Source organism: Hylobates moloch, unplaced genomic scaffold, assembly GCF_009828535.3.
Source record: "Hylobates moloch isolate HMO894 unplaced genomic scaffold, HMol_V3 SCAFFOLD_5, whole genome shotgun sequence".
In the NCBI taxonomy this organism is placed as follows: domain Eukaryota; kingdom Metazoa; phylum Chordata; class Mammalia; order Primates; family Hylobatidae; genus Hylobates; species Hylobates moloch.
In genome coordinates, this window is record NW_026652280.1 from 151,972,210 (window position 1) to 151,984,492 (window position 12,283).

At 36.1% G+C, this 12,283-nt stretch overlaps 1 protein-coding gene across 3 annotated transcripts in view; it reads left to right on the top strand.

Annotated features, from left to right (window-relative positions):
- The window catches only part of LRRIQ3 (leucine rich repeats and IQ motif containing 3), a 210,324-nt gene that overhangs the window by 161,535 nt on the left and 36,506 nt on the right, over window positions 1-12,283 (top strand). For 2 of the 3 annotated variants that reach the window (XM_032155580.2, XM_058439879.1), the window contains exon 7: window positions 1,976-2,696. In XM_032155580.2, coding sequence (XP_032011471.2) covers window positions 1,976-2,696 — 721 coding nt within the window. Of the gene's footprint in view, window positions 1-1,975; window positions 2,697-3,555; window positions 3,673-12,283 lie in introns of those variants that run through there. The other variant, XM_058439878.1, reaches the window with a different exon arrangement.

Genomic DNA, 12,283 nt, shown 5'->3' on the forward strand with positions numbered 1-12,283 from the left:
ATAGAAGCAAAGGCCCAATGATGATAAGATATGATGCATGTGTTGGGGAAAAATATGTCGCTCTTTTCTGGTATTATATAATCCTAGGCCAAAAGTGGAAACTATTCTTCAGCCTGTGGTGGAAAGCCATAAAGATTTTGTCTTCCTTTGTTTGTGTGTAAGGTACAATGTTGTTAGAACCCTATTTAAGAAAGGTAAATATTATAGCAGTGAGTGATTTCTTGAGATTCTGAAAACAGAGAAAGAAATTAGGAGACTTTTAAAAGTGTTAATGGGACTATGTTCAACCAACTAATGAGAGACTCTGACTTTTGACTCTTTGGCTCCCCAGTCTCTTGCTTTGGACACACATACTTAGTGTTTATTTCTGGACACTTTGGCTTTGTATCCTGATGGACTGCCTTTTCTATTTGCTAGACTTGATTTCCTACTTTGCTGTAGAATTTACTTACTTTTCCAATGTTGATACTCCTGTAGCCTTTCATGAAAATCTTGCCTATTCAATTATTTTCTACTGTCCGTCTAGACCATAAGCCCTACCCTTCTTCATAGTTCTCTTAACTTCCATAAAACCACCAGCATCATATTTGACATTTTTACACATAAAGACAAGGTAATTTTCTAGGGAAGATCAAACCCTTGTAGACTAGAGTTAGCAGGAATGTAATTTTAATAAGTAGAAGAAAACAGGAAACATCTTTTTCTCCTAAATTAACAAGCATAACTTTTATACTTGTATTTGTCACCTGATTCTAAATTCATTAATAGGTTTGTCAAAAAGTAAATATGCAAACAACAATGCGATTCAATTTATTGTATTAATTAGGTTGGGTATAGTGACAAATAGACCCAGAAATATATATTGACTGAAACATAATTACTTTTGATTTCTGGCTTCATGAGTGACCCAACTTGGATGATTCTGGTCCGTGAGTAGGTTTTTCAGCAAGTGATTCAGGCAGGCAGGCAGCTTCTATCTTATGGTTCTACCATCTTTTGGGGTTTCATTCTCATCTCTGCGTAGTAGAAAGAAGGTGCACGTTGCTTCTTAAAACAATCCCTTGGACAAGGAATGACACATAGCAATTGTGTTCGCACTCTATTAAAAAGGACTTAGCCCATGGTCACACAAAGGAAAGCAAAGGAAGCTCAGAGTTTTAGTATTTTTCTCTGTCCAAAAAAGGGAAAAACAATTCATGGCTGCTATTATTTTCCACCAGAGTTAAGAAAAATAAGGTAAAATGGATTACGATGCCCTTTGCAAATATGACATAATAATAACTTGTTAAATGTGGCCTAAGGCTGCCTCTGTTCCTTGAGTCCTTACATAATGAATTGCAACCTAAATTAGTATGTAAACAAACTGAAAGCCTAACTTAGGGGTATATTTTTGTAAAGATAACTAAGTCACAGCCAATCACAGCAGCCAAGCTTCAGCCAATCACAGGCCACCAACTGATACAATTACGTCCAAATAAGGCAAAATTGAACCATAACCAATCAAGCTGTTTCTATATTTCTTCCATTTTCTATCTAAATACTCCCTGCTCATTTATTACATAGAGTTTTCTAAACTTTCACTGGTTCTCGGTGCTATCCAGTTCATGAATTATTCTTTGCTTAATTAAACTTTGTTTCTTTTAGCAAACTATATGAAAAAATAGTATGTGTGGTTAAGTGGTACTAAGTATGTGATCAGATGCTGCTATTGAGTCAGTGCAAGTTAAGTAATTGTGGAAGATAATACAGAAAATATAAGAATTAGATTCAGTGCATTTCTATGTGAAAATGTTTTAATAGTGATTTTCTTCTCCAAAGTTACTATTAAATCACAAGTTGAAAAGGTACTTTGGAAAAGTTCTTCTTAGTAAAGTAAATAACAGGTTCTTATCAACTTTATTGATATATCTGTACAGAAAATAAAATGTGCTTAGCTCTTGTATAATGTGTAATATTTGTCTTCTGTTTGATGTAGGTCAGGAATCTAAAGATGAAATTGTGGATGAAAAATTGGATACCAGTTTTAGGATATCAGTTTTCAAACTACCCATATATACTTCAGGTTCATTGAAGAATAATGCAGTATTGAAAGAGAAAAAACAAGATTTTTTTCCTGCGTATCCTCAGCCAATCTTTACTACTCATCCAAAGCCAATCATTAAAAAAGACATACGATTGGAGAGGAGTATGAAAGAGTTTTTTGCAACACAAGGAGCTGGTATGAAACTCCGAACATTTAGTGCTATTGACAAATATTACACAGAACAAAAGAAGCAGGAATGCCATAAAGAAAAAGTAAGAGTTGTAGCCATGGCACAAGTTGCTCGAGAAAGAGTAAGAGTAACTGTTAATGAACATTTGAATCAGAAAAAATATGCTACGCAAAAACTAATCGAAGAAAATAAAGAGACAATTCAGAACGGTTTACGACAAGTTTGGCAAAACAGATTCAACTACCTTGAAAAAGCTAGAGAGAGAAGAGCTCTGTTTCTAAAAGAAAAATCCCAAAAGGCTGCAGAGCGTTTATTAGTTCAAAACTTAAATAATGAGCGCACTCTTTTGACCAGAGGACTACTTAAAATTGACAGACTGAAGAAGAATGAGGCCGTCCTAAAAGAGAAAAGCCTGATTGTTAAGCAAAAACTAAAAGCAGAAAAATATGGAAAGAATTTACTTAAAGAAATGAAAACAGTTAGGTAAGTACAATTTAGATATAATAGAAGCATTTAAATCAATGACATGTGAATGTTGCATACTAAATTTTAAGATCTAATAATTAGTATTCTGTTTATAACATAGTACATTCTACTTTGAAAAATTAAAACAAAGAACAAATAATGTACTAATATATTACCAAAGATAAGGCAATAAAATAACTCTGTCTTTCCCCATCTCTCCACCTGTGCAACAAAACCTATCTACCTCTTAGTTACGAGTTGTTCTTATTATCACAAATGGCATCATCATCAGCCTCTTGACCAGTGCTATCAACCTCAGTCTTTTGCAACAAAGTCTTCCTTACCAATAACTAATGTTTTTCTACTCACTTTACTTCTAAAAGGAGTCTCAAAAGGATCCTTCCTTGTCAATATGACTCCTCCTATTCTAACTTAGGCTCTCATAATCTCTCTACGAATTCACATTATTCTTCCAACTGAGATCTTCATTCCTATTCTTCATCTTTTCTTCAACCCAAGTCTTTTCTCTGGCCTACATACCTCAACTGTCTTTAAAATAAAGTTCTGATCACATCACTTCCTATTTAAATATATTAATAGATTGCAGATGTTCACAGAATAAAACTGAATTTGCTCTAAATGGCATTTCAGACAATGTGCTCTGTTCTTTCTAGTCTCGACTTACCTCACACTAAATTTTCTGCTATAACTTCCTCCCTCCTCCATCTAGCTGTACTCTGCTCTAAACAGACTATTCTCTACTCCCTACCCAACTTTATACTCTCTTATTCCTATGACTTTACTGATACTATCCCCTTTTTTCTCAAGTATGTACTCCTCAAAAGCACTACAAGCTCACAATGTTAATGTTGTCTAGATATTATTATGCAACACAAGCCTCTATGTTATTGTGCAAATCAGAATGCTTTGCTGTATTCTAATTGGTGAGAAGGTGGTGCCTATGTGTGAAGAAAAAGACTCTCTTTTATCCAGGTAAGTGCCTCACAAGTGGCTGCTTCTCGACTGTGTGTGACCTTGTTTCGTACCTACTTGCCCTCATCATACAATGCATGAACTGCACGACCACTGGTAAAATTTATCCTTTTATTACCCATCCTTTAGCAACCAACTCAATGGCATTTTCACTTTTAATCTGTTATCAACTGCTCCTCCAGTCTGAATTAGTCTCTTTAATTTTGTGGTGATTTTATATACTTTATTGGAATCTCAATGTTACCAGTTATAACCAGAGAGCTTTTATCATAGTTGCATGGTTGGGTTGTGAAGTCTTTTTTTTAATTCTTTATTTTTTTTTTTATTTTACTTTAAATTCCAGGATATAAGTGTAGAACGTGTAGGTTTGTTACATAGATACACGTGTGCCACGGTGGTTTGCTGCACCTATCAACCCGTCATCTAGGTTTTAATCTCTGCACGCATTAGCTATTTGTGTTAATACCCTCTCCTCCCTCACCCCCAACCCCCAAAATGGCTCCAGTGTGTGTTGTTTCCCTCCCTATGTACATGTTTTCTTATTGTTCAACTCCCACTCATGAGTGAGAACATGCAGTGTTTGGTCTTCTTTTCCTGTGTTAGTTTGCTGAGGTTGATGGTTTCCAGCTTCATCCATGTCCCTGCAAAGGACATGATCTTATTCCTTTTTATGGCTGCATAGTATTCCATGGCGTATATGTACCACATTTTCTTTATCCAGTCTGTCACTGATGGGCATTTGGGTTGGTTCCATGTCTTTGCTATTGTAAATAGTGCTGCAATAAACATACGTGTGCATGTGTTTTTATAGTAGAATGATCTATATTCCTTTGTGTATATACCCAGTAATGGGATTGCTGGGTCAAATGGTATTTCTGGGTCTAGATACTTGAGGAATCACCACACTGTCTTCCACAATGGTTGAACTAATTTACATTCCCATCAACAGTGTAAAAGCATTCCTATTTCTCCACAGCCTCACTGACATCTATTGTTTCTTGACTTTTTAATAATCGCCATTCTGACTGGTGTGAGCTGCTATCTCATTGTGGATTTGATTTGCATTTCTCTAATCAGTGATGTTGAGCTTTTTTCATACGTTTGTTTGCCACATAAATGTGTTCTTTTGAGAAGTGTCTGTTCATATCCTTTGCCCACTTTTTGATGGGGTTTTTTGATGGGGTAGGAATGCTCCGGTACAGGGTGTCTGACAATCCCTGTTTAGGAGTCTCACCCAGTCGAGTGACACAGGGAGCAGGACCTGTTTAACGAAGCACTTTGACCATCCCTTGGTGGAAAGTATGTTTTGCTGGGGGGAAACCCACTTGTCTGGGCTGCCCAGATTCCTCAGAACTAGCAGGAGGAAAGACTAAGTCTGCTGGTCTGCAGAGACTGTGGGCACCCCTCACCCTAGGGGCTCAGGCCCAGGGAGATCAGACTTCTGTCCCTGAGCCCCTGGCTAGAGTTGTTGGAGTTCCTGCAGGGAGGCCCCACCCGGTGAGGAGGGATGGGTCAGGGTCAGGCCTGAAGAGGCATTCTGGCTGCAGTCTGCCACAGCTGGTGTGTTGGGCTGTTAGGGATACCTCTTGGGACCAAGCCATACAGCCTCCCTGGCTCCATCAGGGGAAAAGCATATCCTGGAGCTATAGAGATTGCTGCTGCCCTATACCCGGCCTGGGAGCTTAATGTGTTAGGCAGCTATCAGTCCCAGTGTTGGCTAGTGCCCCTCCCCTAAAGACCTCAGGCAGCTTAGACAATAGGCAGCAGCAGCTGTGGTGCTGGTTGCCCCTCCCCTGGGAGGCTTAAGCGGATTCTAGTTGAGTGGCTGTTGAGAATCTGCACGGCTTCCTGGTGGCATGGGTTCATGAGTGGGATCCTCCAATCTTTGGGTTGCACAGTTCCATGGAGAAAGCATGGTTTCCTAGGCTGGGTAGCACACTCACCACCTCCCTTGACTGGGGTGTGGGGGCTCCCCTGCCCCGTGTGGCTCTTAGGTGGGCCACCACAGCACACTGCTCTTCCTTCCTCTCCATGGGTCACACCAGCTACCTAGTCAGTTCTTGTTTTTTGTTGTTGTTGTTGTTTGTTTGTTTTTGTTTTGTTTTGTTTTGTTTTTGAGACATAGTTTCACTCTTGTTGCCCAAGCTGGAGTGCAACAGCACGATCTTGGCTCACTGCACCCTCCACCTCCCAAATGATTCTCCTGCCTCAGCCTCCTGAGTAGCTGGGATTACAGGCATCTGCCACCACACTCAGCGATTTTTTGTATTTTTAATAGAGACAGGATTTCACCATGTTGGCCAGGCTGGTGTCCAACTCCTGACCTCAGGTGATCCGCCCCCCTCAGCCTCCCAAATTGCTGGGATTACAGGTGTGAGCCACCTCACCTGACCCTAGTCAGTTTTGATGAAGACCCTGCATACCTCAGTTGCCAGTGCAGGATTCCCAGGCGGTTGTTCTTTTTGATGACAGCCTCCAATCACCACTGCTTCTAGTCAGACATTTTGGCCCCACCCCCTCAAGAAAATAATCAAGTCTTTGTATGATTTGCTCCATCTTTCTATTTCAATGCCCAGTATAGTACCTAGTTAACAAATTTATTCAACACATATTTCTTGAGGAAAATAGGTGAGAACCCCAATTAGTAAAGGTTGTATATAAACTCATTTAAGTCATGTAACAACCACTGAGAAGAGAGTGCTTTTTACATATTTGTACTTAATACTTAAGTCATTTAGAATAAGAAGCAATGTATGTTTTTTCTAAATGCTTTTACAATGAAGATAATTAATCAGAATAATATTAAACATAGAGTAAAAATGTAATTAACCAAGTTACGAAAGTAGCTTCACTAATCATTAGACTAAGTAAACTTCTTAGTACAAGTGCTTAATTCATGGCAGTAAATTTGTCCTGCACTTTTTTTTTCTGTCCCTCTGTGATCATTGGTGCTTCTACTAAGTAGTACCTACCTTCAATTAAAATAATTCAAGTAGTAATTCATTTCTAGCTCTTGAAGAGTTACCTTACAGGTGATGTAGGCACATAAAGATCATTTGGCCCAAGAAACTGAAAATTGAGGTGGGAAATATGGCAAAAAGCAGTGAGATTAGCAGAGTTATGTAATAATACCAGCAATAACACAAACACTACAAATAGACAATTAAAATTTCAGTTACATTAATAGGTTTATGGCTGACACTTCTATAACAAAGACAGATTAGCAAGAAAAAGGCATAACAAATTTATTTCATCAAAATGCTATGTGACCTAGAAGCTTTCTAAAATGAAGACTCAGGGACAACTATTTTTATGCTTAGATTTGATGAAGAATAGACAATTTTGTAGAAGTATGATTGGAACAAAAAGAAAAGGGTATGACCTAATGGTAATGAACTGGGGATGAGGGGTACCAAGCAAGGCCTGTTTGTTCAGATTCTTCTTGGCCGTTCTATGTAATATTCCTTCCCTCCTGGTTTAAAGCATGACACTTGTCACAGTGTTTAAAAGAGAGGAGGCAGAAGTTCAGAGCAATCTTTCTGCTTCTGCAAGTTTCTCAGTTTCCTTCGGCTTAAAATACATAGTGTGCCAATGTGCCATATTTGGGGGCAGCATTTTTTGCTACTCCAAAATCAAAACTTTCAAAGAGAAGGCTTAACTAAACCGGAGTGTTACTTCACTTAAATTCTCCCTTGCCCTGCCATACAAAGGTGAATAAGATATTCTTGATCGTCTAAGAACTCACAGTCCAGTGGCAAACATAAGCATACATTTCAATTGTTACAAAAATAGAAGTAGGAGAAGTACAATTGTTGATTCACATTGGAAAAGCACAGAGGTGAGGGGAGACCATTATAGTAGAGAGGTGAGGCAAGGAGAAGAGGATAAGCAAAATTGGAAAGTTCAAAATAGGTAAAGCTAGGGGAGATCAAGGAGATTGTGAATATTCCTGTACCTATAGCAGAAGGTTTATGAAGAGTAGTTGAAGGTGCGATTGCTTGAGAAACATCAAGTTGATTAAAAAGAGCCTCTAAGTCTCAGTAGACAGTTGTGAAGTAAAGACCATTAGGATTCCTACCAGAAAGATATATTGCATTTTACACATGTATTTTATCATAAAACTTTCCTTTCAAGAAATATCTCAGAAAATAATTCTTAGGACACACTTTGGACAAAGTTTTCTGAAACAGTTGCAAAAAATAGAAATTGTTTTATGGTGAAGATTTTAAAATTTTAAACCAAATTTGGTAAAGTAGGAGTTTTGATGACTCAAAATATTTTAACTTACAGTTAGTAAATTTAAATTTTATTAATTACCAAGGAACATTTTTAAGAACATATAACCATGACCCATATAAATATAAAATGAACACATGCCAAATATATCATTTAACTCATTAAAGAATAAATCAGTTATGAGAATTCAAAGAGCATCTATCTATCTATCTATCTATCTATCTATCTATCTATCTATCTATCTATCTATATCTATGTCTATGTTTATGTCTACTCCTATGTCTATATCGATATTGGCAATCAAAAATGCTAAACTAAATTCACAGATAGGTGCAAAACTAGTCAATATTCACTGGGCAATAATCAAACATAGCTTAGCTGAATGCAATTATTCATATCGCTATAAACAAGAATCATTTGGATTGCTCATAGTTTTTCTTAATTTAGAGTTGTTAAATTGTTCAAGGAGATTGAAAGGCACAGACAGTTCTGAAGGGTATAATAGCCAGGACTCCTAGTAATTTTGTTTTATCCTTTAAAAGTCTTTCACACATTTTTTTCTGATATTAGATTGAAGCTGATCAGCCATAGTTTTATCCTAGTGGTATTTCAAATAGCCAAATTGTGTATATACGTATTTAAGGCTTATATAGAAACACTTAGAGATCTTCAGAACTGCTTATTTTATTTAAATTTTTAAATAGCATCATTTTTAAAAGCCTGTGCTAGAAAGGAGTTTTAAATTAAGAAAAAGGATTTGCCTTTTCCTACTTATAAGCAATTTAAGCTATTTACTGATGTGTTTTATGTAATACTTTATTACATATGAAAAATATTATATATTTCCCCCTCCAAATTTAAAATCATTTTCTTTAGTGTATACTTTGTGGTGTGTGTGTGTGTGTGTGTGTGTGTGTGTGTGTGTGTCTGTGTGTGCTTTGGAAATATTTTCTATAACTTATTTTAATTTAAAAAAGTATTTTGGAAAAGAAAATGAAAGCTAGTATGATGTATTGAAATACAAGTCTAGTGCAAATCAATCTAATTTAATCAGCTTAGTTTTTTCACAGTAAATTGAATGTCTGGCCGTAATTAATTTTTAAAGAATACAGACTCAAACAAGCATCCTAATGTTTGTTAACTGAATTATCTTCTCTCATAAGCTACTGCAAAAGTATTAACCTGTAGAGCACATAAGAATAGGGCAATGTTTTGGTTATGTGAGTAGTATGTCCCAACAGGCATCTTTGAGTTTTACTCTAAATATTTTCAAATAAAGATTAAGAATCAATATACAGAAAGAATCTGTGATCAAAAAGTGAAATCTAACTGGAGACTTCTGAAATTTTTCAATTCTGATACTTTTTCTGCTGATGATTCTTTATTCTCTTGACCTAAAAGCATTCTGATTAATTTCAATAACTAGTGAAGTCATTATTGAGAATGTAGCTCCCTAATCCTGCTATGTGGAATGAGAAAGAGTAGAAGAAAAAAGGGGAACCATAAAGCTCTAATTTAGAAAGTTAATAAAATACCCACAGGAGTATTTAAGCATTAATTAAAGGTAGACTTTGAAAAGAAAGAATCTATGTATCAGATAAAAGCTAGTCATGGATTTTTCTAAGATATTCATGTCTGTACTCTGAGAAAGTGATGATACTGATCAAGCCACGACAGCAGGGTGTCCATTTTGAAGTAGTGTATCACTTAGCATGGAACAGCTAGAAAATAAAGTGGTTATTCAATTGCATCATCTTCAACTTGTCCTTATTTGGTCATCAGTTGACCTCCCATACTACCGTCTTAATTTACTGTGGCCTTTACATCATTTTGATTTATGAAGCTTTTTCTCTCCATCCAATTTCTGCCGTAATCATTGTTAACTTCCAAATTCATAAGAACAACACTCCCAACTACCTAATATTGACATTTTTGGACACCAACAATCTTTATCCTACTTGACGTTAATAAACTGATTTCCATAGACACATATAAAGACCCTCTTATCACTTGGAACTGCCCCACCTCTTAAATCTTCAACTCCTATATATTTATTTATCACTAAAATCTATCTTTTCAACTCCTTTCTTCCTCAACTCCTTTCTTCCTTTACTTCCACCACACATATCCTCCAAATATATGGTGACACCCGTCCTTCAAATAACCTCTTTTATACACTTCTATTTTCATTTCTAGTATAGGCTCCAGGGTTCTTTAATTCAATTATTATTTTGTCCATTCTCTCCAGTGTCTCTAAAGTTCTTTCATTTCATTGCCTTGATTATGCTAAAATGTTCCTTACAACCCTTATCTTGCAACAATTCAACTATCTATCTTCATTTCCTGTATTCAGATAAAAATGTCTAGAAGAAATCAATGCCCCATAGATTTATGCCAATATTAATTTTATGGTCTCCAACTTGAGCTGCTCCCACAGTTGCTTGCTTTTTCTCCTGCTATCTACAAGAGCCATTTAAAATCTTCAACAGTACAGCTTTCTATTCAAACACCACTTATGGCCTCTCCTTCTCAACAAGATACTTTATCTATTTCCCAAAGAAATTTTAGGTCTTTAAGCTTTAATTCATTCAACTTCCTATATCCATATTTATAAAATTCTATATATTTTATATTTGCCACAGTTTCCTTTTCTGCTGTCTCATCATTAGGTTTCCATTATCCTGTTAAAAGCTAATAATCTCTCCTCTTATAATTCTTATAATCTTTAAAATCAAGTAATGTAAGGCTGCCGTGTTAGAATTATGGCTACCAAGAAGATAGATACCATGCCCTCCTTGATTCCCAGGACTATGAATATGATGAGATAGCACACCTATGAATGTGCTGGTAAAGGGACTTTAAGTATGTAATTAAGGATATTGCTTAATTAACCTTAACATAAGGAAATTATTCTGGATTATCCAGATGGGCCCAATGTATCACATGGGCCTTTCAAATACAGAGACAAGAGAGAACATCAGATTCAAAGTATGAGAAGGCTTTTACGTGATATTGCTGACTTAAAAATAGAGGGAAGCACAGGGAAAGAGTGATGATAAAATGAATTCTGACAACAACCACTGATCCTGGATGAGGACCCAAGACCTAAATGAGAACCACTGCTCTGGCTGACACCTTGATTTCAGCCTTGTGAGACCTAAGCAGAAAACCCAACTAGCCACAGTGTGCCTGGACTTCTGACCCAACGAAACTATGAGCTATTATAAGGTGGTTGTTGTAAGCCAATACGTTTATGGGTAAATTGTTACGCGGGATGAAAAATAGAGATTCCAACTTTGTTCTGTTTTCCCAAGATTATATTGGTTGTTCTAGGACCTTTGCATTTTCATATAAATTTAAATTTTAATAAATTCAAAACATTTAAACTTAACACATTTAAAATAAATCTGAATTAAATTAATATATATTTAAAACAAATGTAAATGTTAATTTCTAATTTCTATCATAGAGGATCTTGGCATATTAATTGTAATTTTATTAATCCATAGATCTATTTGGGAAAAATTGACATCATAATAATATTATCTTATAATCTTTGAGATGATATAACTACCCATTAATTTAGATCTTTTTAAATTTCTTTTAGCAATATTTTATCATTTTTAGGTATAGACCTTGCCTATCTTTTATTACATTTATGTCTAAATATTTTATGCTTTTCTGGTCACAATGTAAGTGGAATCACTTTCTTGATTTTATTTTCCAATTGTTTGACACTGGTATACATGGATATAATAATATAATTCATTATTTCATATTTCTCATTCTCTAAGACTTTTTTATATACATATATTTTTTGTTATACTTTAAGTTCTAGGGTACATGTGCACAACGTGCAGGTATGTTACATATGTATACATGTGCCTTGTTGGTGTGCAGCACCCATTAACTCCTCATTTACATTAGGTATATCTCCTAATGCTATCCTTCCCCCCTCCCCTCACCCCACAACAGGCCCAGGTGTGTGATGTTCCCCTTCCTGCGTCCAAGTGTTCTCATTGTTCAATTCCCACCTATGAGTGAGAACATGCAGTGTTTGGTTTTTTGGCCTTGCAATAGTTTGCTGAGAATGATGGTTTCCAGCTTCATCCATGTCCCTACAAAGGACATGAACTCATCATTTTTTATGACTGCATAGTATTCCATGGTGTATATGTGCCACATTTTCTTAATCCAGTCTATCATTGTTGGACATTTGGGTCAGTTCCAAGTCTTTCCTATTGTGAATAGTGCTGCAATAAACATATGTGTGCATGTGTCTTTATAGCAGCATGATTTATAATCCTTTGGGTATATACCCAGTAATGGGATGGCTGGGTCAAATGGTATTTCTAGTTCTAGATCCCTGAGGAATT